The sequence below is a fragment of the Perca flavescens genome, chromosome 19 (genome assembly GCF_004354835.1).
Source record: "Perca flavescens isolate YP-PL-M2 chromosome 19, PFLA_1.0, whole genome shotgun sequence".
NCBI lineage: Eukaryota > Metazoa > Chordata > Actinopteri > Perciformes > Percidae > Perca > Perca flavescens.
The window spans coordinates 30,524,001-30,541,408 of record NC_041349.1 but is presented as its reverse complement, the minus strand read 5'-3'; the positions used below and the strand labels follow the sequence as shown (position 1 = coordinate 30,541,408).

General features: G+C 41.6%; 1 protein-coding gene across 2 annotated transcripts in view; it reads right to left on the bottom strand.

The window, feature by feature from the left end:
• The window catches only part of adam19a (ADAM metallopeptidase domain 19a), a 240,780-nt gene that overhangs the window by 6,036 nt on the left and 217,336 nt on the right, over positions 1-17,408 (bottom strand). For both annotated transcript variants that reach the window (XM_028564941.1, XM_028564942.1), the window contains exons 18-21: positions 16,499-16,607; positions 14,546-14,687; positions 10,610-10,709; positions 3,234-3,485 (exon numbers count right to left, since the gene is read on the bottom strand). In XM_028564941.1, coding sequence (XP_028420742.1) covers positions 3,234-3,485; positions 10,610-10,709; positions 14,546-14,687; positions 16,499-16,607 — 603 coding nt within the window. The remainder of the gene's footprint in view (positions 1-3,233; positions 3,486-10,609; positions 10,710-14,545; positions 14,688-16,498; positions 16,608-17,408) is intronic.

The following is a 17,408-nucleotide window of genomic DNA, read 5'->3' as shown; positions in this document are numbered from 1 at the left end:
TCGCCCACATAAAACCGATGTTCCGACCGCTTCACCTTGATGACTGAAATGCTCCTGGACTTGCTTGGCTTTATTTCCATCCGGGCCCACTGGCTGTTCTCCTGTAGCTTGTTCAGCAGCAGAATTGAGCTTCTGTCCTCCTACAAACAGGTGCGGATGATGACCTCCATAGCCATCATGAACGCTAGAGGTGAGCTGGTGCATCCTGTCATTATTCTTATTTCTAATCATTGCCATGCTGTGGTGCACTCGTCAGTCTATAGGTCTTGAAAATAGGATTTGACGAGGCGGGTGATTGCTTCTGGGATGCTGAAATAGTGGAATGCAGTCCAGAGGAGATTGTGAGGAATTGACCCAAAGGCACTTTGGTATCAATGTAGTGGTTCTTTTCCAGGTAGACTGCCAGCCTGTGAGCCACTACACTGAAGAAGATTTTGCCTTCAACATTCAGGAGGCTGATCTGGCAGAGCTGGCTGATGTCCACAGAGTCCTTTTCCTTTTTGGGGATTAGGATGCCTCCTACCCTCCTCCATGCAGCTGGAATTGCTTGTTTCTGCCAAATCAACTTCATCATGCTCCATAGAAAGCGTAAAACCTCTGGTTGTGTTCTTATAAAGCTGGTATGGGACTCCATTGGGCCCATGCAGCTCTTGCCCGACGTACAATTCTCTCCACTTCGCTGCATTTGGGGGGGCTGATGTCCAGCTGATGTTCTGGGGAATGTATCAGTGGCATATCGGGTGGAAGAGTTGTCCGTCCACACCGCTGGCTGTCAGTGTGGCTCTGTTTGAGGTAAGCTTCGAAATCTTTCTTAGATGTTGTGAGTTTGCCACTTTTGTCCTTTGTGAATAGGCTTTTTGCAAACTTATAGGGGTCTTTGAAGAAGTTTGATCTTGCTTGCTCCTTCATTTTATGCCTCCTTCTCAGATTCTCAGCCCTCCTCAAGGTTGACAGTCAGTTATTAAAAGTCCAATATGTAATACTTACAGCTAGTGTTTAAAAAAGTTACTGCAGTACAAATTCAAAATACTGGAGAGAGTCGTCTCCCCCACCCCCTCCTCCCCAGACTCGAAGTTCACGGAGGTTGCCAGGCTGAGACCGCAGCATCCACAACAATGTTGCTAGACGATTGTCTCACATAGTCAGACATTAATTCACAGCACAGCGGAGTAGCTAACGTTAGATGCTAGCTATATTGACGGTCATAAAAGCCCGTGCTCACGCGGAGCTCTGTACCCAACTGACAGACACAGTTTTTCGGCTTAGAATTACAGTAGGAACCGCCAAAAACCCCACAATCTCGCCGTCCTCTCCACACGCCAGACAGGTACACTTCCTCGGCTTAGAATTACAATAGTAACCGCCAAAAATACCACTACCTTGCCGACTGAACACACTTCGCTGGCTTAGAATTACGTCAACAATTGCTAAACACACTACAAACTCAATGTCCTCTCTCCCCGATTTACAGCCCCCCTCTCGTGGCTTAAAATAACTCCCCATTGTCGGCTCCGGCCAGTGAACTTCACTTTGTAAACAGCCATGGGCTGCTTGCCTGGTCCCCCGGTAACGTTAGCAGTTAGCAGGGGTAGCATGGCGGCATTAGCCAGGACTAGCCAGGACCAGTCAAGATCACTTTACTGGCTGTGTCTCAATTGTTTTTGCGAGTAACCAACTCTGGTACTCTAGCTATATAATTCAATGTGAGTACACAAATGTTGAAATGACATAAAATGCCCGTCCCTAGCGGCTATGATAAATTAGCCTGATGCTAATGCTTACCTGTTCAGAACTCTGCGTCCTTTTGGGCTCTAAGCTGTCTCCGTCTTTCAAATACATCTCCAATATTTACAAGGGTTTGTTACGTCTCTGGTCACGCAACTGTTAGAAACATGCCGTTTTTTTTTTTTTTTAGGTCGGGTAGAATCTATCTCTGTTGATCCTTTTCGTTTGTTTGCTGCTTTCATGGCTGTACTAACGTTACAGCTGTAGCGTGCTGGGTTTACGTTTTTACAGGTATATCTGGTAACCCGGCCTGGCTGTCAAACTGGGCAGTTGATAACAACACACAGGCCAAAACATAAACAGAAATTCCGTCACAGAATGTAAATTTCAAAAATAAAAAATACTGACATTAGCATTGTTGTCAGAAAAGATAGTATTTCAGCTTAACATGTTTCTTTAATATCTGATGAGGCATACTGTAATAAATCAAAAAATGACACCAATGCCTCAGAAATTAAAGGTCCAATATGTAATATATGTAGATTTGCATACTGGAGCCTGTAGCAGGTTAATTACCTCCTTTGGAGCTTTTCTCCATTGCTTTTTCGGCTGCCTTCTTTCAATGACTAGCCGTTCTATTCCTGCTGTCTCCTGGACTTCGTCAGGGTGGATGATGTTTTCTTCCTCCTTTCTGCCGTCCCAAAGCGCTCTGCACCATAGTTGTTAATCAGGTCTCCCATTCACTCCAGCTTGTTGACTGCAGCTCCCCTCAGTTGTCCCAGGAGGTTGCTGATGTCTGTGTCAATCGTCTCCCACTCCTTTTTCTCACAGGATTTGGGCCACCTGACTTGTGGTTATTGCCCCTGGATCTTGTTCTCGGTTGTAGGCTGTGGCAGGTTGGGCTTGTGGGACACCACTATGCTTGGCTCCTCATCTTCCTCTCAAACAGGGGTATTGATGTCCTGCAGACTTTGGTTTTTGTCCTGCTGCTGAACTTCACTTTACTTATTCGACCTGCTTCGTAAGAAGTAGCGGTCAATGCGAGGTCCCTGTTGCTCTGACAGCAAGCACTTTTTCAAGCCTTGGTGTCTTCTCAGGCCTGCATAGCCATGGTCCAGCCACATCTACAACTCTGGAGCTTAATTCCTGGAGTAGGTGTTGTCATCTCAGGTGTCTTGTTGATCATCATTCTCGTGTATACTCGTGTAGGCTGAGAGACCAAACCCAAAATGATCTAAACTCTTTAAGATGTTTTCCAGATGTTTATTTGAAGAAGTCATCAAATGGGCTTTTCTGCTAGAGGTAGGAAATAGTATTCTCTCTTGCCTAGTTCTGCTAAAGGGGCTAGTATTGTTTACTGCTTTGTATTGTGGCTCCCTGCCTGAATGTTGTTCCACATTCCTCAACTCCATTCTGGCTTTTAACATTAGTTTTATGATTAATAGGTTATAGTTAAAAAAATCAATTATTTCAAGTACAGCTCAGAAACGGGTCTAAAAGGGCCTTACCAGTGGAGATCGTGTCGGGTTGAGGGGCAGAGGTTTCTTGGGTGGGCTGAGTCTCTGTGGGGTTGTGGGGGATTTGGGTGGGGCTGCTGGGGGCTTGCCAGCTGGCAGAGGCGGGCGAGCCACCTTGAGGTTCCGAGGACCATCCTGGGGAGACTGGGCAGGTCTCAGAGGTCGCACAATGTTGACTGGCTGCATGCCATTGGCGGTTGGGCCCGGTCTGAGAGGCAAGACCTCTTTGTTGGTGTGAGGGAGCTTGGGATCAAAACAAAGACAACAACACAAACTTAAGGAAAAGAGAAATAGCTTAAATTATATTTTCAAGCTGCTGTCCTTAGCAAAACCTTGGAAAAACTGCATGCACTTGACAGACTGTTTAAAAAACTACAGCTTTTTGAAAAGTGGCAGTCTAGTTTCAGAGTGAAGCATAGTATTGAAACTGCTCTTGTGAAAGTACTAAATAACTATAAATAATTAAATCTGCAAGCAGTGTTGGACGGGCCCTCGCTCCTCTGCACGCGTCGGGGTTACTTGCGTAGGTCACTCCTTGCAACTGTGCATTAGCACTCAGACACTACAAATCGTCACCAATGAAAAGGGAACTTCCCTGCTGAGTTCAAGGATACCTCACACAAGACTCTAGGTCATACAGTTCATTAGCTGTGAAAGGGGGCGTGGCCAAAGCATAGGGGTCGGGGCAAACCTTTACCAATAAAAAAGGAAGTCTCAGCTGAGTTCATTGATACTTCACATAAGACTTTACCTTAAACGGGTCACCAGTTATGAAAGGGGCCGTGGCTTAAGCATAGGGGGCGGGCCAAACCATCACAGATGAATAAGGAACTCTCTGCTGAGTTCAATGATACCTCACACAAGGGTCTTCATCAAACGCCATGCCCACACCGTTGGACGAAACGTTTTGCTTTTAATAACTTTTCATCGGTAAAGTCTTAAGAGGACACAGACCGAATTTGAAGTTGATCTTTGATTTGTGCACCTATTGCCGAAACCCTTAAAATATGTACATTTTCACCAGGCTTGATTGCAACCGCCAATTTTGGTGAGTTTCGGAAAAGAAAAATGGGGTACGTGTTATTGCGCGGCAACGTCACATGTGGGTTGCGTTCAGGAAGAGAAAACGGTTGAGATTAGGAAAAGAAGAACAGGGTTGGGTTGGATCTACCAAAAAAACAGTTGGGATTAGGAAAAGAACAACTGGTTGGGTTTAGGAAAAGAATAACAGGGTAAGGGTTAGGAAAACAACAAACGTGAAAAGGAAATATCAAATCGCGGGACACAAAGTCACAGGTGAAAGGCCTGTGTTTTACCTATACCCCACCCCAACCACTGTCCCTAAACGGATTTTCGCCATTTCATACTACTCGCTATGGCGTCAATTCACACGCAATCGCAATTGGCATACGGAAGTACCGGAAGTACATGCCACTGGCATGTGCCACATGCCACTTAAAAAATCAAATTCCCTCTCATCGGAATAGCCGTTGGCAAGATACAACAGTTACTGTTTTTACAGGAAGTTGGTCCTCCATAACTTGCGTGTTGTTTTAGCTATCAAAAATCTTTTGATAACTTTTTGTCTGAGTCTATGTGCAAGTTTCTGATTGGACTCACGCCCCTGGAGCAGACAAAGTAGGTTTATTTTTATTGAAAAAACATTTAAACAGCGTCATCTAATGGCCGACAGAATTTCTGACCAAACCAACTTAAATGTTTACAGTTTATATTTTATATTATTGACCGACCGACAGTGTTGTGCCTGAACGCGTTCATTGAACAATAGTTCATGAACTCGTTCATATTTCGGGCGAACGTGAACTGCCTGATGAACGTTACTGTGAACTCTTTCATTCTGCTATCTGTGAACAGCATGCTCTCTCAGTTTAACTTTGTTCAATAGGGTGCCAGATTTCTATAGAGCCTTCCAGGCGAAAACCCGGCTAAAACACACCGTAAACAGGCGGCAATATAAATATAGTGTAAATATAGCGGAAAAAACACCCAATCTGGCAACACCAGCCACCAGTGTTGCACCGCCGCATGCGCATGGAGGCTACAGCAGCATGTAGGCGACGAAGCAGCAAGGAGGCGTCGCATGATCATTTAAACAAGTTTTATGACAAGGTCGGTGAGGATGGGAAAAACCTTACATTTCTGTGCAAACTTTGCCCGCCCGCTTTCAAAAAGAAAATCCGCACTTCAGTCACATCCTCAGCAAATGGAAAAAAAGAACTATGAACTAGTTCATTTTTGGAACAGTGAACTTAGTTAAAATTTTTTAACTAGTTCATTTTAAAATTTGTGAACTGAACTTTGAACTAGTTCATGTGGAAAGTGAACTTTCCCAACACTGCCGATCGGTATATTACAGACATGCCTTAATAGTTGTATTAATCACAATACCGTTGTTTGAATTACATATCTCCGTGTGTGACTAACGTCATACTTCACAAGCATTATTAGCAACATTAGCCCAGTATGGATAAAGTCTATGCATCCAACATATTCATCCGAACACAACTAAAATGTCACAATACAGCCACTTGTAAGAAGTTTGTAATAATGGTTACATAGTTATTGTGTTTTATTAACCTTAATTCTGTTTGCCAAAGCTATATTTTATTGGCTTGCAAAGTATCTATCCGTTGCTAACGCTAACGTTAGCTAGCTAATTTATGTCAAAAAGCAGTAGCTAACTAACGTTACTGCCACGTTACTGTAATGTAACCAAAGTATTAAAAACTACTTACATGTGAATATAGTGTGACAGGCATACTGCTGTTCAGTCGCATTGCGAGACCTAACTTAGCTACAGTGCTATGAGGCCTGTTCAGATGACATGTCGGCTTAAGCTAGATTGCTTGTGAAGGATGAGTCAAACTAACGTTAGCACACAAGGAGATATGAGTCAAAACAAAACAACGGCATTATAGTACACACAAATATTAAGACATTTCTGTAATATAAGTCAATAATACAAAACACTGACCGAAATGTGTTTTAAATTGATTAGTCGAACAGCAGTGTACAGCTAATACTGACTATATTTGCTGTACAGGTGTTGACTGAAAAAGACTGTTCCTCCTAGATTTTAGTTTCCTGCTACTTGCAGAGACGAAAAGGAATTGACCTTTTGATTCTGTGATTGGTTGGTTCACTTGTAACGCTGTGAAAATCTGAGCGAGTGTGTCTAGAGTTAAGCGCACAGAGAGAAGAGGTTGAGAGCGAGGGAGACATGACCGGAGCACACCAGCGTCTACCTGCGAGCAGATAAAGATATGCAAATACATTTATTGTGCACGAAAAAGGTTTTTGTTTGGTAAATTTCTGTTCAAAATGCAATGTAATGTGCTTGCAAAATATAGTTCTCTGTGCTCAAAACATACAATTACTCGCTCAGCAATGTTACACATAGGGCTGCGACTAACGATTATTTTAATAATCGATTAATCTGTCGATTATTTTTTCAATTAATCGATGAATCGGATTAAAAAACAAACATTAATTTACATCAACTCAATACATACATACTTGTTGTTTTAGTTAATAGTTGTGTAAAGGTAAGTAACCCAAATAGCAGATACAGACAAGACACACAGACAGACAGACAGACAGACAGACAGACAGACACACAAACACACACACACACACACACACACTTATTCATTGAATTATTACCATCATTGTAGTAAGTGCAAGTTAAGTTCATTTATACACCACATACTAATATATTAACATCATACTAACAATAACTGATATGGGACAAAGCACATAATATATACATAACAACAGATTGAAAAATTAATGGGCCAAAAAAGGCGAGTGAATAAAACCGTGTCTTTAGTCTTGCAAAGTATACCACCCCTGCTTTACTACAGTTATTACTGAGCTAACGCTAGCTTGTCATGCTAGTCAGCTGGATAACGAGTAAACAGCAGCACCAGAAGAGCTACTGGAGCGACGGTACATTCCTCACTTCAGAACAGAACAGAAGTAGGATAGTGTAGTGACTTTACCCTGCTGTTGAACTCCCTTCCTCCTCATCAAGGACTCAACAGGTTTACGTTTTAGGTGCTCATTACCGTGTCGCTTTTGCTTATCTTGCAATTAACACGTTTTTGATTTATTTAGTGTGAAATGCTCCCACACCTTGGATGACTTAGGTCGTACTGATTTCTCTGCCTCCGCCCAGTGTTTCAGAACAACGTTACGTCTCCGGTCTCTCTCTGTATTTCCTCTACCCCCGCTCTGCTCTTTTTTCTTTTATTTCGCTCCGCGCTGCTCCGCTCTGCGCACAACTCAATTTTTTTTTTTATCTCCGAGACTAGGGGGCGTAATAGTTGTGCGACACAACGAATCGATAATTAAATTCTTTGCCAACTTTTTTAGTAATCGAATTTTATCGATTTTATCGATTCGTTGTTGCAGCCCTAGTTACACATATATAACGCCATACTAAACCGGCCATGAGGAAAAACGTGTTCAAGTTTCGGGGCAATCTGAATAATTGTTGGCAAGATAACGCAACTTCCTGTTTAGACAGGAAGTTGCTGTAACTTGCGCATTTTTCCAACTATCCAAATTCTTTGGATAACTTTTCGTCATGAGGGTGAACAGATTACCTGCAAAGATTCAAGAAGATTGAAATCAAGGCCTAGGACTAGTTTGAAAGAATGTAAAACCCATGAAAATGAAATGGCCGCCTTACGGTTGGGAGGAGCTAATGAAGGTAAATGGGAAATATGTCCGCAATGATTAGAGCCATATGTGTATTAAATTTGGTGAAGATTGGTCCAACTATGTCCAAGTTAAGGCCTTCCACGCATTAGGGGGCGCTATGGAGTCCGCTTGCAGGTATGGGCTTAATCGCTGTACAATCTTGCAAAACTCCCACGTGTCTATATGGGTGCCAATTTGTGTGAGTTTTCGTATATATTGAGGCCGTCAAAAATGTGCCCAAGGGCTAAAACCAATTAGGGGGCGCTATAGAGCAACCATTTATGCATTTTACCACTAAATGTGCCCACATAAACACCTGGGAGCTTTGCGAGACTGTACAGCGATTTGGCTCATACCTGTATTGCTCCATAGCGCCCCCTAAGGCGTGGAAGGCCTTAACTTGGACATAGTTGCTGCGATCTTCACCAGATTTAATACACATATTGCTCTAATCATTGTGGACATATTTCCCATACCCTTCATTAGCTCCGCCCAAGTGGAAGGAGGCCATTTTAAATTATGCATTTTTCAGGTGTTTTACATTCTTTCGAACTCGTCCTAGTCCGTGATTTCAATCTTCTTGAATCTTTGCAGGTAGTATCTGTTGACCGTCATGACGAAAAGTTATCCAAAAAATTTTGATAGTTAAGCAACTTCCTGTCTAAACAGGAAGTTGCGTTATCTTGGCAACAATCATTCAGATTGCCCCGAAACTTGTCAAGGTTGTTCCCCATGGCCGGTTTAGCATCTGTGCCAAACTTGGCGGCAATCGGCCATTAGATGGCGCTGTTAAATCTTTATTAATTAATCAGCAAAATATTGATATTGTATGGGAAACCTATTCTGTCTAGCTACTCCTGGGGTGTGAGACCGATCGGCACAAAAACTTGCATATAGACTCGGAGGACCCTTGTGACTAAAAGTTATCAAAAGAATTTTGATAGCTAACGCAATGCGCAAGTTATGGAGGACCAACTTCCTGTATGTGTGTACCGTTCCTGTTTCGTGTTGAAACCGGAACGGTTGTATCTTGGCAAAAGTTATTCCGATTTACATGAAACTTGTGTGGTCTACATGTGATGTTGCATCTGCCAGTACCCCCCGGGGGAAGGGGCGAGGGCCCGTCATTGCCGCTTGCAGCTTTAATTATTTTTTGTGTTTTGCTAATGCAGAATTCGAACAAACCGCTGAAGCATCCAAACACTATCAACATTAATAAAATTCAGTTGAAACAGTAGAAACAAACCTAAAAGGGAGTTTTTCCTTGCCACTATATGCTTGCTCTTGGGGGAATTACTGTAATTGTGTGGTAGACCTACTCTATCTGTAAAGTGTTTTGAGATAACTCTTCTTGATTTGATACTATAAATAAAATTGAATTGAAAGGTCAGTGCTGATAAGATGGGTACCATATAGGGCCAATCCTGAGGCCAACCTAGAGTGGGGTACTGAGGGGTCAAAGTGGGCGTGGCCTATGGGACCCATGTCTAAATTTACCACTTACACAACTTTTTTCACCGGCTGAGTATTGTAGTCGTCCTTATGTCGAGTAAACTGAGTTTGGTGTGTACAATTCCATCCAATTTTACTGTAATACATGCACAGAGGTCACATCCAGAATCCTGGATTTATTTTAAAAAGTGACAAAGCAAAGACCATAGTTACTGGTACAAATGAGCAAAGACACAAACTGTGCTTACAATTTACCACACAATAGGCCTATTGATGATTACACATCATGCAAGAAATGTGTTACCATCGACTTGGATGTGTCACCTATTATTTCACTGAGGCTTTTTAGAGCTTTTAAAAGAAGTATCCTTTTAGTGTGGCTGTTTAGAATTTTTTATTAGTACTTCTTGCTACTACTTGTTTTTGTGTAGACTTAAATAAATTGTAGAATTTACACACATTTATGTACTTTTTTTATGGTTTTATTTTCATCCTAATTTTTGGATGTATTTTAAAATTTTAATTGTTATAAATTGTATGCATCTTTTCTTATGTTTTAGTCATCACTATTTTTTTGTAAATTAAAATTCAACATCAAATAACAGTAACACAATTTTTGTTTGGAAAAAAATGTCCATTTAAGCAGTCCTGATTATTAATTTTTTTGTAATTCCAATTCCATTTGCTGCTAAGCTGGCCGTTACTCTTACTGTAAATATCCCTGAGCTGCATTTTCTCTTTAAAAGATGTTAGATGAATAATGTTTATTCTTGTTTTTCTTAATAAGACTCTTTGATTCCCTTCCATTTTCCTTCCATTCTTTGTCCCCCTTTATTCTGGTATTTGTCTCCTTTTGTATTTCCTTCCTTTACAATGATAAATGTCACCTAACCCTGAGCTACTAACCCATCCAATTAAATAATTGCTATAAAAATAAGAAAATAAAGACATGGTGAAATGATGCTGAAGGGACATTGAACTAGTGGAGAGGAGTGTAAGTGGTCACACAATATAAATTGCTCCTGTAAAATGCGGCCATTTGATATGAAGGTCAACCCCATGGACGGCCTATTATTCAATAAACACAGCAAGAGAAACAGTCACAACCCTCCCATTTCCTCCCCTCCTTACCTTTTTTCTTTCTTTATCAAACCCACGCACGCACGCACAAAAATACACACACAACTCACCCCCTTGTGGCCGCTAGCTTTGTTGATTGGTCCGACCACCTTCAAATGAAAGGCAGGATTCAGATGGCCATTCTTCCCTTTCTCCACCGATACCTCCATCCTGAGCAGAGTAATGAGGACAGGCAGAAAATAAACCAGGGAAACTGTGGTAATTATTTACACCTTTTATTATTCTTTTGTTTCTTTGTGAGATATGTCTTCTAAGATGCAATTCCAAAACGGGAGGGGGGAGAAATGAGCCGCTTGAAGCGCTTTGTCATTGTCAATGTGTTTCCTACGTGCTTGACATCACGCGTGGGAGGGAGGGGCTCGTGCCAGCAGTAGCACATGAAAGCAATGGAAATGACAGAGAAAGTTATGATGATGTATTTTCTCAGAGCGGTTACAATGTAAATCCTGATAATGTGAATAATAGAATGTGCAAAACAATTAAAATGTGAGTCAAAGTACTACACATGGGGAACAACTGTCTCAAATAACTGCAATTAGGGCAGCAAATTGGGGCCTCTATTGCTCCTCTACTGGGACTTCTCAGTTGATTGCTAATGGCTTAATTCAGCAATTGAAAAACACTACATGACCGAGTAGCTACTATGGAGGCAGTTGGCAATATCTACTTCCTGCATTCTCAGGAGCACTCCCAGTCCTCTCACATGTAGAACTATAGAACTACAGAGTAGAAGAAGCAGGAAGAATATATCACTTTATCCATAGCAATGTAATATGTTCAGTGAAAGCAATGCTCGTCCAGGTGTGAAAGGAGTCATGCGACTGCTCTGGTCCTGAGACTTCTGAGGCAATGGGAAAAGTTGAAGTTGGTAAATGGTCTTCTGTACAAGGTAACCAGACCTGTCCTCAGGCCATAAGGTCCACCAGCTTGTTGTCCCACCAGGACTGAGACCAGTAGTGCTCAAGGTCATCCATGATGATGCAGGGCATCAAGGCCAGAGTCAGACCCTTCAGTTGGCACATCAGCACTTTTACTGGACCGGCCAAGAGTAGGAAGTGAAGGAGTATGTGGCAAGGTGTAAACGTTGTGTTGTGAGCAAGTCCCCAGAACCTGAAGCCAGAGCCCCTCCTGAGTCCATCCAAACTCATGCTCGACTTGCGTTGGTATATTGATGGTGTATAGACTTTTGTAGTGCTAGAACTCAAACAACAGCTCTGTGGATGTCCTTGTGGTTACAGATCAGTTCACACAACTTTCTCTTGCTTTCCCCTGTGTAAACCAAACAACATAACAGGTGGCCAAGCGGTTTGGAAAATTATTTCTTTTGTGTGTATGGCTTCCCAGAGATATGGGTCCAGCTTTGAGTCTCAGTGCATCCCCGACCTCCTTGACTTAAAACAGAAAGGGGGAAAAAGAAATTGGCTGACCGATGGAAGTCTGAGCTCTATGAGGTTATTTGGAAGGATCCCAAGCTTCCTGTGTACCGCATAAAGAAGGCCGGCAGTGATGAGGAGAAAATGCTTCAGAAACCTTATAATGCCTGCTAACTTTCTGTCTCTGGAGGTGGATCAAGAGAATGTGGAGGATGTAATGTCCTTTGGTGGATCATCTGATGGCCAAGTACCTTCAAATAATATTCTGTAACCAGGAGATGTGGAATCTCGCACAAGGGAATGGATCATGCAAAATTATAAATATTTTATGCAATGCAGGAATATTAAATATATAATATATAATATATATATAATATATAAAAAATATATTTTAAATGGTGCTTGAATTTAGTGGGAGTGAGATGTGACATATGCATCTTGCATGTTACATTAAAAACAGTTGTTTTTATTTGGTAGTTGTAATGTGTACATATTTGTCTTATTTTTGTATTTTTATACCGTTATTACATATTTAATAAGTTACTAGGTTACAGTATCCAAGGTAACATCGCAGCTATAAAGCTTCCTTCACTGGGGGAACAAGTCAGACTGGGCTTGTATCCCTCAGATGAGTGTGTACTATAATGTAAATTGATAAAAACCTGTAAATATTGTTTTAGCTTAACTGAAAGACAGTACATCCAGAAAAATTATCTGTTTTCACGAATAGAATAAAACTTTCACAAATCTGAAACTGCGTTTTTAAGAATCTTTAGCCTCTCTAGAATAAGTCAGTCCAAATTTGACAAGTCTAGGTGTAGTGGTTTTGGATCTGCACCTGGTCTAATGTGGTCTACACGCTGTGAATCAGAAGCTTTAAGTTTCCTTAAAGTTCCCCTTAACTGCCGAATCGGAAGCTGCGATTTGGATGCCAACTTCACTGTTGTAATGTTGTTGGAATGAGTCTACAGTGAAATACAGACACACTTTTACACCGTTTAGCTGTCAGCATTTTAACCATGTTTACTCCAGCTGCTAGCTAACGGTAGGCTAACGTTACCTGCTCTCAAGTGTAGTGTTACTAGCGTCCCGTGCGGCGATGTTTCAGTTGCCTCTAACGTCCATTTTTGAAGCATTAGCGAGAAGCGCAGGCATTAAGTGGCAGCTAAATAAGGCAACCTTTTATCTATTAAAGTTACTTTTAGCTAATCATTTGAACTTTGAACTTATCTGAGCTTAGTCATTACTTTTAACTACCTGTTTAAACGCCTGTGCTGGCTTGATAGTAGTAGTTTAAAGTAGTTTTCACACACTCCTTTAACATAGTATTCAGATATTATAGTTTAACATAGTATTCAGGTATTATAGTTGACTTAATGTTAATATGTGGATATAATCTTTTAATCAATTCAATTTAAATTTTTTCAAATTAGTTAAGCTACTGTACTTTCCTATCCATCCACTCACCTCCTGTAAACTGCAGAAGTACCCCCTGGGGTGCAAGTACCATTGGGTGGAAATCATTGATCTGGCGCAACAACACAGCTAACTACAGTCAGCCTCAATATAAGAAGCTTCACAAAGTAAGGATTTACTGCAGGGCTGTTGCATCGGATTGAATTAGACTGTAGAGGTGTACTTAACAAACTGGTAAATCAGTATATGTATATACTGCAGGTTCTTAGCTGATTGGAAGACTTTCCAAGCATTCTGGATGCTTGGAGATGCCTTTAATCAGCCCAAGCCACCCGTTGTCCTACTATTGAACTGTAAAGGAACCCAAAAAACCCTCTGCTTGTTTTGGGTTTGTCCCATAGCCGAATGCTGTCAAGAGTCATTTTAATCATCGTACCGGTTCAATTTTCCATATCGTGAACCGTTCATTTAGTTGTCTCTGTCTCCCTGCTGCAGTTGCCGTAAAATCCTGCCGTTTCTGTTCTGTAAATCACTGTGGAACGATGAGTATTTTCAGAGGCCCTAACTCAGCCAGTGTTATGACGAGACTGTCTCTCTGGGTGAGGTATATGGCAGCGCTCATAAAGGAAGTTCTGGGGTTTATGAGGACATGATTTTGTTTGGTTCTGATGGAGGTGAGCGGCCGCACAAAATTCTGCCATTTATGCTGATGTAAAGATGTAAAGTTCTGGTGTATGCATCGATCAGCTTGGAGCGCTGGAAGACATGGCAATGGGCACTTCCTTCCTTCTTTTTATCCTGTAATTCAAAACTTTCCATCCTCCTTTATTTATTTCTCCTCCCATGACCTTTTCTAATCCATTCTTCTGCCACATTTCCCTACTTCTTTCTTTCTCACTCCTTCCTTTCTCCTTCCTTTTTCTGAAATACTTCCTCCCTTCCATGCATGATTCATTTCCACCTTGTTTCACTTTATTTCCCTCCCTTCTCATGCAGTGTGATATGTGAGGGCCCCCCTGCATACTGTAATGCAAAACGCTGTTGTCTTTCAACAAGCAAACAAACTTCCAAGATAGAGAGAGAATCAAGCATTAGAATTAAAAAAAATATTTAACCCAACCTTTGTGAATGCTTTTTACTTAATGTATAATTATTATGGGAATGTCAAAAAGTAGACAGACAGACAAGATACAGTACTTGTTGCTCTTGTTCTTCTCTCTCTGGGAAAGCCACTTGTGGTAATAGGAAGTCTTGATCCTGTAGCAGTAAAAGAGCAGCAGCACCACAGGCAGGACCAACAGGAAGGCAAACAGCAGCCCCACCACCAGCCCGACCTGACCTGTGGACACGCACGCACACACGCACACACACGCACACACACACGTAAATTGTTACTTCATCATGTTTCTAATTATTAGCACCATACATCTACGCGTTCCCTGGATCCAACTCAATCATGTGATATAGGCCACGCCCATTTTCCACCTAGACTTTTATGCGTGAAAAACATTGCAATTTATCAAAAACCTACTTTTTCGAACTCCTCTTAGACTGTGCAACCAATCTGCACAAAACTTGGACCGTAGCATCTCCAGATTGAACTGACAAAAAGTTCTAAAACTAATTTTTATACGATAAAAATTTTGCATATTACGCACAAACAAATTTGTGTAGCTAACTATGAAAACACCAACTTTGCCATATCTTGGCCAAAATCAATAGCCTGACGTGGTCATTCACAGATTCTAGTCAGAATGTGAGTCTGAAACCGCTCCATTGGGCTGTGATTATGGGGCGTGTTCCAACCGAACCAGGAAAGAAAATGCCTCTGCATTCAGTGGATAGACCTACAACCAATCAGAGCAACAGAACTCAACTCAACAGTCAACAGAACTCAACACTGTGTATCGTCTCCATAGCAACCACTCTTTGCACAATGCATTCGTTCCGACTTTTAGACTTTTTTGAAGCTGGATATATCATTTGTTGTGTGTAAATATAAATGTGGATAACGTTAGTGATAGTGACATGCTTGCGACAGTCGCATTTCTAGAGATGGATCGGCGAAAACACGTTTTATTTCTCTGATTCACGGCTTTGTTGTAGCGCCGCTGGGCGCTCCCTCTCTTCACTCACTCTCTATGTCGCTCCACCATATAACGCTACCGTCTACTCTAATCTACACATCTCAGTTCTCCAGCGGCAGCCACCTGTTGTCATATCTATGACCTGTAACAAATTCAACCCAAGCGTTCTTTGGTGACGTGGTTGATCCTGTTACTGTTGATCATCTGTCCGACAGTCTGATTGGTCCGAACAGATCCTGTTTGGGCAATAATTGCTCCTCAATGGAGCAAGTCCAGACCAAACTTCCCGACCTCGAATGTTGTGGGCGGGGCTAAGTTTGGCTGGCATCCAGGCTACAAAATCAATGCTATCCATGCCAAACTTTAGATTCTTCTTTGCCATGACCCTCTAGAGGTCCCCCGTGCGTTTTACGAAAATTGGTCACTAGGGGGGCTACAAGTACAAAAAGTTTATATCTCATGAACGACTCATCCAATTTATACAAAATTTGATGGGTACCATATAGGGCCAATCCTGAGGCCAACCTAGAGTGGGGTACTGAGGGGTCAAAGTGGGCGTGGCCTATGGGACCCATGTCTAAATTTACCACTTACACAACTTTTTTCACCGGCTGAGTATTGTAGTCGTCCTTATGTCGAGTAAACTGAGTTTGGTGTGTACAATTCCATCCAATTTTACTGTAATACATGCACAGAGGTCACATCCAGAATCCTGGATTTATTTTAAAAAGTGTTATTTTTTTTTAAGATTCTCTCCTCCTTCTTGGCCTTCCATCCACAGTGAGACTTTCCTACACATCTGAATGGTCTGCCTGTCATGTATTCACTTAGCAGAAACAAGCCAAAAAGCTGCTGTGCTGCTCTAGTGGCCTGCACATCCCCAACAGATAAGGTGAAAACATGATGCTGTTGCTCTGGTTTGTCAGTGAGAAAGTCTTGTTTTAGAAAAGAATCTTATAACAGTTTTGTGAAAAGAAAACCTGATGATACACATTTACCCATTTTCTAATTTATCTCATTAGTGAGCAGATGCAGCTTGGCACAGTGTGTGTGTGTGACTCACTGTCATACTGGACAGGTCCACTGTCCACGCTGCCGCCGAGTCCTGGCTTCTCACAGAAGGGTGGTGCCCAGCCGCGATTACAGTGGCAGTTCCCGTTACTGTTACACACCTATGCACACACACACACACACACACACACACACACACACACACACACAAATGGAGCAGACTGCAGAGCACTGACATAATAAGCAATGATATCTCACATTTGTGTTTTTCCTTTAGCTCTACCTTTGTACAATTGTATTTATATTTTTGTTTCTGACTGTTTAATTGGTGGAGTTTATGTTAAAGCTGGAGTGTGTGCTTCCTTTGTCCTCAGGTCTCACTTACGTAAATTATTCCAGGCAAAACACTCAACTTCCCTGAAGCTCAAAACTATCAGAGGCCCCAAAGGCACCAGGTTTGTTATTTAAATCTAGGTTTGTTTGATTATTTGATTAATTGCTTGATTGTTTAGTAGTATGCACTACTAAAGAACAATATAAACTGAAATGGAATTACTTAAAGTGACTATATGTAACTTTTTAATGTTTCTGAAACTGTGTAATTTTCATTTGATGATCATAAATGACCTGTAACAGCAAACTAGGCTAACAGTGAAAAGAACGCTAGTTTTATATAGTTTTTATTATGGTAATGCCTCTGCCCGGGTCCGATATTTCCCGTGAAGTCACAGAATGATTTACGGCAGGTAGACGGCGCTACAGAGCACACATTCTGATGAGTCACAGATTTCGGTGTAATACTGGAAAAGCCTGTGTTATATCCAGCCAGGTAAAAGGTAGCAGGATATATCTTTATTTAGGCCTAATTGTGTGAATGCTGATTCAGCATTGTTATCCGATTCTTAAATTTTCTTTGGTTGCCTCTAACTTCTGCATATGTTCAGCTACAAAAAACATTTGTT